An 11,668-nucleotide genomic window follows, 5' to 3' on the forward strand; every position below is an offset into this window, starting at 1 on the left:
TTATTTTTTTGGCTGCCACCAGGCACGGTGTTCAGCTGACTGACTCGCTTGCAGTTAACACATGGTGTCCATTAAAAAATGAAATCGCATCCCTAAATTTTCCACGTGGCAGCTCTTGTCTTACGTGTCTGAGCTGACTAGCCCCACGCTCCGCCCTTTCCCTTTTGAAAACCATCTACTACTCTTGCTTCCGTCTCTTTCCTTTAAGAATCAAGCCCACAAACACTTTCCCCACTCGAACCAAAAATCAAACTAGCCTCCCACTAACGTATACGTTCGCTCAAAACACTACTCGTCTCATTGGATTCTCTCTTACATCTTTCCTTTATCATACAGCACCACTCCTCGGGTTCTCTTTGCTATCATTCTCTATCCCTCGTAAGATCATTATTCAGAAGCTAAAAGTTTATCACATCAATGGCGGAGACCTCTGGCAGAAAACTCGTCGTAGAGGTCTGCAATGCCAAGAATCTGATGCCAAAAGATGGCCAAGGAACCGCAAGCGCATACGCAATTGTGGATTTCGACGGCCAGAGACGGCGAACCAAGACCAAGTCCAGAGATCTGAATCCCCAGTGGGACGAGAGGCTCGAGTTTAGTGTTCACGACACCGAGGCCATGGCTTCCGAAATCTTAGAGATCAATCTGTACAACGACAAAAAATCAGGGAAACGAAGCACTTTCCTGGGCAAGGTTAAAATATCAGGAGGCACTTTTGTGAAGTCCGGTTCTGAAGCGCTTGTGTATTATCCTCTGGAGAAGAGAAGCGTCTTCTCTCAGATAAAAGGCGAGCTTGGGGTCAAGGTTTATTATATTGATGAAGATCCGCCAGCTGCCGATGCCGCCGCCACAGAGCAAAAGACTGAAGTTAGTGAGGAAAAGCCACCGGAGAATGCCGCGAAAGAGGAAGAGAAGAAGGAAGATAAAGCCGAAGAGACAAAAGAAGAGGAAAAGAAAGAAGATGAGAAGCCGGCAGCCAAAGAAGAACCTAAAGAAGAGGAAAAGCCAAAGCCACAAGAACCTGATCAAGCGAAACCAGAGGAAGCTCCAGCTGAGTCATCTCCAGTCCCGCCACCGCCTGAGGTGGACCCGCCGATAGCTCATACGGAGAAGCCGAAGAAGCAACAGCGGACTGGGAAGCAAGGGGAGATGCAAAAGCTTCCTGGTCTAGGCGTAAACGACATTGAACTTCGATCTCTGAGCAGCGATCGAAGCCGTAGCACTTACGATCTCGTGGATCGAATGCCATTTCTCTATGTACGGGTCTTAAAGGCCAAACTAGCCAAACCAGGGTCTGGATCATCGGTGTATGCTAAGCTCTTGATTGCAACACACAGTATCAAGACCAGAAGTGAAGCTGACAAAGACTGGGATCAAGTGTTTGCGTTTGACAAAGAAGGTCTTAATTCAACGTCGTTGGAAGTGTCTGTATGGTCGGAGGAGAAGAAAGAAGATAATCAGAAGACAGAAAGTTGTTTGGGAACTGTCTCCTTTGATTTGCAGGAAGTTCCAAAGAGAGTACCCCCGGATAGTCCTCTGGCTCCACAGTGGTACACTCTGGAATCAGAAAATTCCCCTGGAAATGACGTCATGCTGGCCGTGTGGATTGGAACCCAGGCAGATGAGGCGTTCCAGGAAGCGTGGCAGTCAGATTCGGGCGGGTTGATACCAGAGACCCGGTCTAAGGTTTACTTGTCTCCAAAGCTTTGGTATTTGAGGCTAACGGTCATCCAGACCCAGGATTTGCAAAGAGGTTCGGCATCCGAGCCTAAGGGACGGCGAAACCCAGAGCTTTACGTGAAGGCTCAGTTGGGTGCACAAGTGTTCAAGACAGGAAAGACATCGGTGGGCCCGTCATCATCCAGCTCAGCTAATCCAACCTGGAATGAGGACCTCATATTTGTGGCCGCTGAACCCTTTGAGCCATTTCTGCTGGTGACCGTGGAGGATGCGTCTCATTCCCAGACAGTGGGCCAAGTGAAAATACACGTGTCGTCCATCGAGAGGCGAACAGATGATCTAACGGGCCAAAATCAAGATGGTTTAATTTGGTTGGGGACGAAAGCCGCCCTTACGCTGGAAGAATCCACGTTCGAGTGTGCTTGGAAGGAGGGTATCACGTGATAGACGAGGCAGCTCACGTGACCAGCGATGTTCGAGCCGCTGCCAAGCAACTGGTTAAGGCTCCTATAGGCTCGCTCGAGGTTGGGATTCGCGGGGCCACTAATTTGCTGCCCGTAAAGACGAAAGACGGAACTCGGGGCACCACCGACGCCTACGTGGTAGCCAAATATGGGCCCAAGTGGGTCCGAACTCGCACCATCTTGGACAGGTTCAATCCACGATGGAACGAGCAATACGCCTGGGATGTGTACGACCCTTGCACAGTGCTCACAATAGGCGTGTTCGACAATGGAAGGTACAAGCATGACGAAGCGGGGAAGGCCAACAAAGACGTGCGAATTGGAAAAATCCGAATACGACTATCCACACTGGACACAAACCGAGTGTACATGAATAGTTACTCCCTCGTTGTAATCTTACCAAGTGGCGCCAAGAAAATGGGAGAGATAGAGATCGCGGTAAGGTTTTCATGTTCCTCGTGGTTAAGCCTAATGCAAGCTTATGCAAGCCCAATTCTTCCAAGGATGCATTATGTGAAGCCACTCGGCCCCGCTCAACAGGATATCCTGCGCCACATGGCTATGCGTATTGTTACCGCTCGGCTCGCGCGATCCGAACCACCTTTGGGTCAAGAAGTGGTTCAATTTATGTTGGACTCGGACACCCACGTGTGGAGCATGAGAAGGAGCAAGGCTAACTGGTTTCGGGTTGTGGGTTGTTTGTCTCGTGTGGCGACGATGGCCCGGTGGCTTGATGGGATTCGCACGTGGGTGCACCCTCCAACCACAATTCTAGTGCACTCGTTGTTGTTGGCAATCGTGCTGTGCCCCAATCTGGTGCTTCCCACCGTATTCATGTATGCCTTCTTGGTATTGGTGTTCAGATTCCGTAATCGACGGAGGGTCCCCCAGAACATGGACCTTAGGATATCCTACGTGGACGGAGTGAGCCTGGACGAGCTTGACGAAGAGTTCGATGGTTTCCCCAGCACGAGATCTGCGGAGCAGGTTCGGATCCGGTACGATAGGCTGAGGGCATTGGCGGGTCGGGCACAGATATTAATGGGTGACGTGGCGGCACAAGGGGAGCGTTTGGAAGCACTGTTTAATTGGCGAGACCCAAGAGCAACGGGGATATTTGTGGTGTTTTGTTTAATGGCTTCGCTGGTGTTCTATGTGGTGCCGTTCAAGGGATTTGTTTTAGGGGCCGGGTTTTATTACCTGCGACACCCACGCTTTAGAGGTGATATGCCATCGGTTCCGGTGAACTTTTTCCGGCGGCTTCCCTCATTTGCTGACCAGGTTATGTAAGGATGTCATGGGCGGCAGTTTTTTTTTTATTTGACCACTGTTATTGTTATTATTAATATTAATTTATTATTCGTTTGTTTGTTCCATTTGTATGTTTGCATCGACTATTTTGACCTGTAAAGGAAGCGAAAAGTGGATGGTGGATGGATTACGCCAAAAGTATAAAAGTAGATAAAAGTGACCGTTGATAGCGCACCCAGAAAGAGGTGATACATGACGATATTATAAAATGTGAATGAAAATATGGAATTTTGCCAAAGGAGAGCGAAGGACGAAGGAGGCCGTTGGTGCAATATGCTTTGGGGATGGCGTTAAGGAAAAGCTGCTTTTAAGGAAGGTCGGTCGCTGGAGAGTACTTGCAATAGGGATTTGAAAATTTGGACCACGTAATGCAACAACCTACGTATGTTGTTGCGGACCTGCGAATGCATGGTCGGCCAAACATTTTAACTGGCTAAGAATCTAAATAAAGTAACTTGATTTCACATTCGAGACGAGGATAGGAATACGAAACAAATTTTTAACTTACCACAATCTCGGCAGGCTGAAGCAAGGAAGAACAATTAAGAGATCACAGCAGTAGTCCTTTCCGTCTCACTCACCACTGACCAAACGCACTCATTCGTTTTTGCTTCCTGAGAAAAAGGCCGGGAAAAAAAAAACAACCTAAAAACATATCAGTCCCCCGCCTCCAGAGAATATTCAAATTAAGCTTATCTTGCTGAACTTGGTTGCACCAGATTTTGGTTTGGTGACTATACTTTATACAAGCATTGATGTTTGTACTGTTTAAATTATTAAAATTTAAATTAATATTTATGAATTCATATTTTACTTAAGATTATTAAATGAGTAAATTTATCTCAACCGTTGATTTATATTTTAATGGTTTAAATAATATAACTCAATGTCCGAATTAAGTACAATCACTAAATTTAAATTTTAGTTGCACCTGCAGATGTTGAAACTTTGCTTATCTTATTCTTGTTCTACAACTTCCCTCTCATGTAACATTTAGTGTTAAATATTATTTGTTTTATCACCATCCTGCGCAACAATGCTTTTTTAGCTTTATTTTATTGTTAGCCTTATTTTATATCTAATAAGCTCTGCCTAGAACATGTAGCAAGCTGTTTCAAAATTTTACAGTAGTTTTTAAAAAATAATTATATAAATTTTTAGAAACTATTTAAACTTATAAATATAAAACAATGTGACACCTTTTTCTATTATAAACTACCAACACATAATTTTGGAATTATAAACATTGACGTTATCAAATTTCATTACTTCTTCTATCATTTTCAATATTAAAATTTTTAATTTGATGTTTACATTTTTATAAGGTCATTACTTTCCATTTTCCCTATAATTTTTGGGACAATCTTATCTAGAGTTTTCAAGGGAGAAAAAAATAACACTAAGAATCTAATTCATTCTGAAATTATTTTGCACATTTAAGGGCTCTTTTTGCAAATATGTTTTAAGGACAAAATATAGAATTGCCCGTAGTAAAAAAGAAAAAACTTTATAGTCACTATCAATGAACAATTATTTGTTAATATATGAACTTGAAATTGTGAATTTGTGAACATCTAACTGCAAAAATTTGAACCTGCTATCATGATAAACTTTAGTTCTAAGTATATGAAATCATGAATTATGTAATTTGACTTGCGAGTAGATGAACATGTACTTGCAAATATTTAAACTTTAAATTGTAAATTTATTAACTTGGTTAAGACAAACTTGTCAACTTTGAACAAGAGCAATTACTTATGTAAATCTAACGTTGTGAATTGGTGAAAATGTAATTATAAAAATTTAAACTTGTTATCATGATGAACCTTAGTTCTTAATACATAAAGTTATAAATTTTGAATTTTAAATTTTGAATAGATGAACCTATACTTATGAATATTTAAATTTTAAATTATAAATTTATTAAATTGATTAAGATGAACATGTCAATCCTAAATAAAGATTTTACTTTCAACGAATAATTACTTATTAATATGTAAATTTAAAGTTATGAATTTATAAACATGTGGTTATAAAAATATGAACTTTTATTTATTATCTTTTCTCATTAAAGGCAATTGTGTCCCTTTTTTCAAAAATATATTTGCAAAAAATTCCTTCAGGCCTGCAAAATAATTTCAGCATGTTTTTTTCTTCCTTTGGAACCATAGACGAAATTCTCACTCAGGAATGTTCATTACGGGGATACTGATATCCTCTTCCATGAATCTGTTTTAAATATTTGTACTGCATAATATGCTGTGGACTTAACTTTTGTGTAATTTTTCTAAATTCTCAAGTTTCGGCTTGCTGTTTGTCACTCAAAAAAAAAAAAAAAATCTCCCTGCAATTTTATAGAAAATATAAGTAATAAATATTTAAACGCCAAGATCCTTCTGCCTCTCTCTCCCGCATCAACATCATGGACTCAACGACTTCTGGACAGCGGATTCTTTCTTTTTATTTTTTTTTTGTTTGGTCGAACAGTGAATGTATCCTTACTTCTTTCTTATTATTGTTTTTTTAATGCTGTAATGGTCTTGTTTATTTTAAGCTTTTTAATAAAAAAATTATTTTTAAAAAAATTATTTTATAAAATTTTAGAATGTTTGTTTAAATTTTAGAAGAAAATGAGAATTAAAAAACTTTTTATTATTTTAAAAAATTATTTTAAATAATTCATAAAAATAATATGTGTGGTACGTAAGAAAGAATGTCATAAACATGCAAGATACATTGAGATATTATCACATTTTAAAATAATTAAATAATAATTTATTTTTAAAAATATAAAATTATTGGTTCCTATAATTTTTATCTAGTTTTATTTTTTATTCTTATAATTTTTTAATATTTTCAATCCTAATTCTTATAATTTATTATCATTACTGATATGAAAAACAAACATCACCAATTTTTATTATAACTATAGGGGATTGTGCTTTCCTAATTATTTTTTACAAATGGAGATCACAAAAAAATCAAAAAATCTAAAAACAACTAAGTAATAATAATTTTTTATTATTATAACTAAACATGAAATCATATTCATTTTTTATAAAATATTTATAAAATAGATGTCCTTTTATGAGATCTCAAAATTATTTAAAAAATATATATTTTTCAATCTTAAATAAGTATTTTTTTTAAAAAAATTAATCACTTGATTCTTATAATTTGAACTCAATTATAATTTATTTTTTAAATTTTAATTTGTTATAATTTATTTTTTAAAGTTTTGATTTGATTGTAACACAATCTTTAATTTTTTTTATAACTTAATTCTTATATTTTTAATCATCTAAATATTGACCCTTATATTTTAAAAAATAAAATTATATTAAAATTTATTAATAATATTTTAAATTACTAAATTGGGTTAATATTTATAAATATTAAAAATTTAAAATATTTTTTAATTTTATTTTTTAAAATATAAAGATTAATATTTAAATAATTAAAATTATAAGAACTTTGTAAGATGCAAGATTTAAAAATTAAATTATAATTAAATTAAAATTTTAATGATTGAATCCTAATGAGTTAAAATTTAAAAAATAAATTATAATTAAATCAAAGTTAATGAACTAAATAATTAATTTTTATTTAAGTTTTTTTTTGGTCAGTCTTTAAGCCATGTTTTATGCTTTTGTTTAGGCGCTGCTCAGTACTCAGGAACAAGACAATCTGGCGCGTGTGAGCGGGGCCCGGGGTTATCAGTTGTGTTACGTTTCACGCGCATGCGCGAAAGGATGGCACATTAATTCCGCAACTGGGTTAAAAAAAACATAATAATAATAAGCTACAATTCCGCTGGTCACAAGGACCTCGATGAGTTTTCCGACAACTGCTCTCCAGCTCGCCTCTCCAATCCGTAAAGAAAATTCCGGAGGCTGGTACCTTTCTTCCGCAAAATTTCCACTCTGCGATTTTATTTCTGTTTATTAGTCTGAAACTATGAAATCTGGATTGCTTGCTACTAGTTCGCGTTCGTAGCTTGATGCGTATTGTTGAAATTGCATAGTATACCGTTTTTCTATCCTTGTTATTTTGGCTACATGTGAGGATGCTGGGTTTGTTTCGGTCATGGATGAAGACCCAGACGTTAACGTTCCCCATTTTGTTGAACGACGGCTATCACAAGAACTACCATGGACTAACACTGCCATGCCGCTTACAGATGTAGTATCAGTTGAAACACTGCCAATTTGTAATGCGACGGAAGAGAGAGCCCTTATGCTCTATGATCCAACTAAAATCCCTTTTGTCAAATATCCGAGCCCTCATAAATTCCCAATAGTTGTGCAATCTGACTTGATTCCTGGCTTAAAGGGTAACTATGCAGATTCTAAGTTAGAGTTCCTTAAAGCTTTTGGATTGAACCTAATTTCTGCTGTTCTCATTTGCTTTTGTATCTAAGGATTGTGATTTCCCCCTCCCATTAGCAATAATTTATTATTGATGGTCAAAAGTAGCTCGCTGCTTTCAAGTGGTTTATGTTGCTCATCAGCAGTAATATTTTGGATCGTAATATCTTAGTTCCAGTCGAGAGACATTAATATCTGGGCAAGTGCATGAGATGAGATGGATCTTAAGTAAGTGAGAAACCAAATCCCAAGATTTAATCTGTATAAACTCCAGAAGTCTGATTGCATAATACATGCGCTATTCAAGGCCAATTAAAATCCAAATTTATCTTCATTACAATAAGATTCTTTAAAGCTCTTGCTCGTTTCTATCAGTTTCTCAGTCTTGGAGTGAACCTGTAGTCTTCAATTGGTCCATATCATAAATTCTGTGTTCACCGAGAGGATCAAGTATAATAACATGTTCGTTTCACTTTTCTTGTGAGTTTTTGGCTTGACGCCATCTCTTCTAGAAGCCCATGTTTAATTTTCCTAGTTTGTCAACTTGCTCAGAGGGATGCTAACCTTTGTTCTTAAGGTAAACTACTTGAAATTCTCTTCATTAAAAGGAATCCGTAGGCTTTAAATATATACCTGTCAAAGACTAATGATATTTATAACATCCTCTGATGTGATAAATGAGTTATATCAGATGAACATTATGGTATTCGCGATCTTTTGCTATTTCTGTTTCAACTCGTTCTAGCTTGACTAGTAGAACTTTTTGGATGGATAATGTGATTGGAGTCCAGCTGAGTCATCTGGAGTCTTGGAATTTAAAGAGCATGACAATTGTAGAATGAGATTTACTCCTTCAGAAATTTTACATCTCTAAGAAAATAAAGTCCAGTAACGAGAAGCCGTTGATGATACCTACTCCTGAAATCTACAGTAACATGAAGTTCTGCTGTAACTAAATCTAATGAGTATCCAACAGCATTTTCCGTAGAAACTTTTCTATGAAAAGCGTTGTTGGGAACTCATTAGAGCAAGGTTCACCATTAGATGCAGAATGGATCCCTATCTTTCAGTGATATATATGATATTTCACAAGTTCAATGAAATTATTTCACAAGTTCGGTGAAATTTCTAAGGATTCCACTATAAAAATTGAGATTATAATGATTCTAAAGTTACAACTGATTTATTCATGCTGTTACTTTTACAGAATGAAATGAGGCTGCTCATAATGATTCAAAGTTAGAATACATGATAATTGGGGTATAGCATAAACTACTCGGCATAAATTAGAAGCTATAGGTGTTTTGAATTTGCTTGAAAATATCTTTACCATTGTTTACACCATTTCTAGATTACCTATCATCGTGGGTATTGCAAAGTTAGAAAAATCCGACGAAGATGGAACGAGCAAGGGTAAGAGCTCTGAAGGGTAAAGAGACAGGCTGGCGGTTGTCCCGTGCGTTACATCCCATTGGCCAGTGGTGTGCGAAGAAAGAGCTTCAGCTGCTTGTTAACCTTTTGAAGCAGAAGGTGAAGGTGAAATGATGGACATGGATGAATCCTTTGTCAGTCGCAGTCAATAGAGATGGACATTGGTGAAAAGGTGGAAGCAGTTGTGGTTATGCCCCCCTGCCAGCAACAACACCATATGATGATTCGTTTCTCGCAGAACACTTTCGCTTCAATGAGTTGGTCATAGTCCTGAGCTCATGTTTTGATATTCTCATGACAGCGTCACATATACTAACCAGCCGTCCATCGGCACTTGTGTTGTACATAACGTAGGCAAGAGTTTTGGATAACTGTTTAATTAGCAGTAGCAGATGTCTTAACATGAGGTTTCTGCCACATAAGTTTTAGACATTCCAAAAATTTCGACACTTGTGCTTTCATCTTTTATCATAGATCAGCTAGAGAGCTTAGGACTTGGGAGTTTGGGGAATTTGCTGAAACCGAATTCTGTATATCTATTTGCTGCCATACCATGTGTACAAACTACACACGACGGAAGAATATGTTGTTCGAACTTCCAAGGGCGGATAATTCTACAGTTCAACGAGTACGTTAGTCTTGTTTTTTTTAATGATATTAACAATTTTCTTAGCCAGATCTTATGTTCGATTTTAGCCAACTAATATGTGGTTTTAAACAGGGTTTAAAAACCGGATCAAACCGGCCGGTTCAACCGATTGAACCGGGAACCGGCTCCTGGTCCGGTTCGATTGACCCTTAAAAACCAGTCAGCAGAGAACCGATCAAAAACTGATAAAATCGGACAAAAACCGGACTGATTCTCATGAAAAAATTGGGAAAATTTTAAAAAAATAAATTAAAATTAAAATTAAATTACATCTTTCTTGATATTTAAATGAAAAGCTTCAATTATAATTAATATTAATTATGTATTTATCAATAAAAAATTATATTATCAAGCGTCTATAGTATATTTTTGAAAAAAATATATATTTAAATGTATTTTTTATTTAATTATAATACATAAATTAAAAATATATTAATTTAATATCAACTGGTTTGACCCCATTTCGATTAATGAACCGTGAACTAGTGTCTCGTCCGTTCAATGACCGGATCACTATTCTATCAATGATCATTGCTAAAAGGTATAAGATGCGTATCAATTAAACCTTGTAAATATGCTTGCCTCCGATATAATATAGAATACATATACATATTTAGTACCCTTTTGTTTCTATTTCAGATGTGATATTTATAGGTATATATATATATATGTATGTATTTTTTAGTTTCCTTTTTTTTTCTATTTCAGATGTACTTTTACAAAAGTTATATTTTCTTACTTTTTCACAAATGTCTCAAAAATCATTCAAAAACATTGAAATTACTAGAATAAACAGCTCCATACTAGGGCTTTCTTGTTCAGTAACTGTCTTCGAGTCTCCGAATGATGTTTGGGATTATACATGGATACAAATTCAAATCCTTAAGAGTAAATTAACATAACAGTTCGTTTTTCATTGGCCCAATCGCCATTTCGTAGATTTTTTTCTTTTGTATCATATCAATCGTGCTGGAAAGCAATTTTTTTTTATTTTTTGATAAATTACTATTCAACAAAAAATGGAGGGTAGAGAAATTAACCAGTTCTCAATCCTTTTGAACATGACATGCGCTTCAAAATCAAAAGAAAATTAATATTTAACAAGGGAAGGATTATCAAGCATGTTTCTTGAGCTTACTAGACCAGCTTCAGAGATAATCTCAGCAAGTCTGAAGAGCAAAAGTATTCAATTTACGAGCAGTTGGGGGAAAATTGATGAATTTGTTAAGGGTGCTGCATTCATCCCTAAGGCACGGCATTTATCAGCCAAAGAGCCAAACTTCAGCCCCTCATCCATCGAATCGCTAGTCTTATCAGTGAAAACTAGCAAGACCTATCGGCTGACCAGTACACCTCTCGACTCAAACCCTAACCCTAGCTTAGTTGATCAGATTCAGCACAGGTTGTCCTTATATAGAGCAAGAAGACGACCAGGGAAGGAGAAAGCCCTGTTTCCTTGTTTTTTTTGGGCCGCACTATGACAGCCCACGAATCTATGGTTGCCTTGTTGTGGGTTGTCGCAATGTTGATCTACGAATCAACAATATCCACCATTAGTCCATCTTAAATGAATTGGCGCCAATTGGTTATTTTTACTAAAATTTTAAATTTTTAATTGTTATAATTGTTAATGTTAACTGGTAATTTATTGATTGTCAATTATTCGTTTCCGTTAATAATTTTTTATTATTCGTGTTTAGAAAATAATCATAACTTACCTTAACGTAATAGATGTTCATTCATTTTTTAGCACATACGATGATATA

The 11,668-nt window shown here is 36.7% G+C and overlaps 1 protein-coding gene, 1 long non-coding RNA gene and 1 other non-coding gene across 4 annotated transcripts; 2 read left to right on the plus strand and 1 right to left on the minus strand.

Moving 5' to 3' along the window:
• Positions 1-3,520, plus strand: LOC129294164 (FT-interacting protein 7). Its single transcript, XM_054932344.1, is given in 2 exon segments — positions 1-2,023; positions 2,026-3,520. Coding segments are annotated over 2 exon segments (3,015 nt in total). The 5' UTR covers positions 1-417; the 3' UTR covers positions 3,435-3,520.
• A 3,663-nt stretch (positions 3,521-7,183) lies between these two features.
• On the plus strand, positions 7,184-9,925 carry LOC129294193 (uncharacterized). 2 transcript variants are annotated; one of them, XR_008589315.1, is made up of 2 exons: positions 7,184-8,399; positions 9,174-9,925. It is a non-coding gene; the product is annotated as an uncharacterized LOC129294193 (long non-coding RNA). The 2 variants fall into 2 exon arrangements; XR_008589314.1 differs by having other exon boundaries at positions 7,184-7,351; positions 9,174-9,872.
• Positions 9,926-11,029: 1,104 nt separating this feature from the next.
• Positions 11,030-11,105, minus strand: LOC129294821 (small nucleolar RNA snoR77). Its single transcript, XR_008589454.1, has one exon. It is a non-coding gene; the product is annotated as a small nucleolar RNA snoR77 (small nucleolar RNA).
• Between the last annotated feature and the right edge of the window lie 563 nt (positions 11,106-11,668).

Source organism: Prosopis cineraria, unplaced genomic scaffold (genome assembly GCF_029017545.1).
Source record: "Prosopis cineraria cultivar Desert tree isolate PC_DT_omini unplaced genomic scaffold, ASM2901754v1 PC15, whole genome shotgun sequence".
Taxonomy (NCBI): Eukaryota; Viridiplantae; Streptophyta; class Magnoliopsida; order Fabales; family Fabaceae; genus Prosopis; species Prosopis cineraria.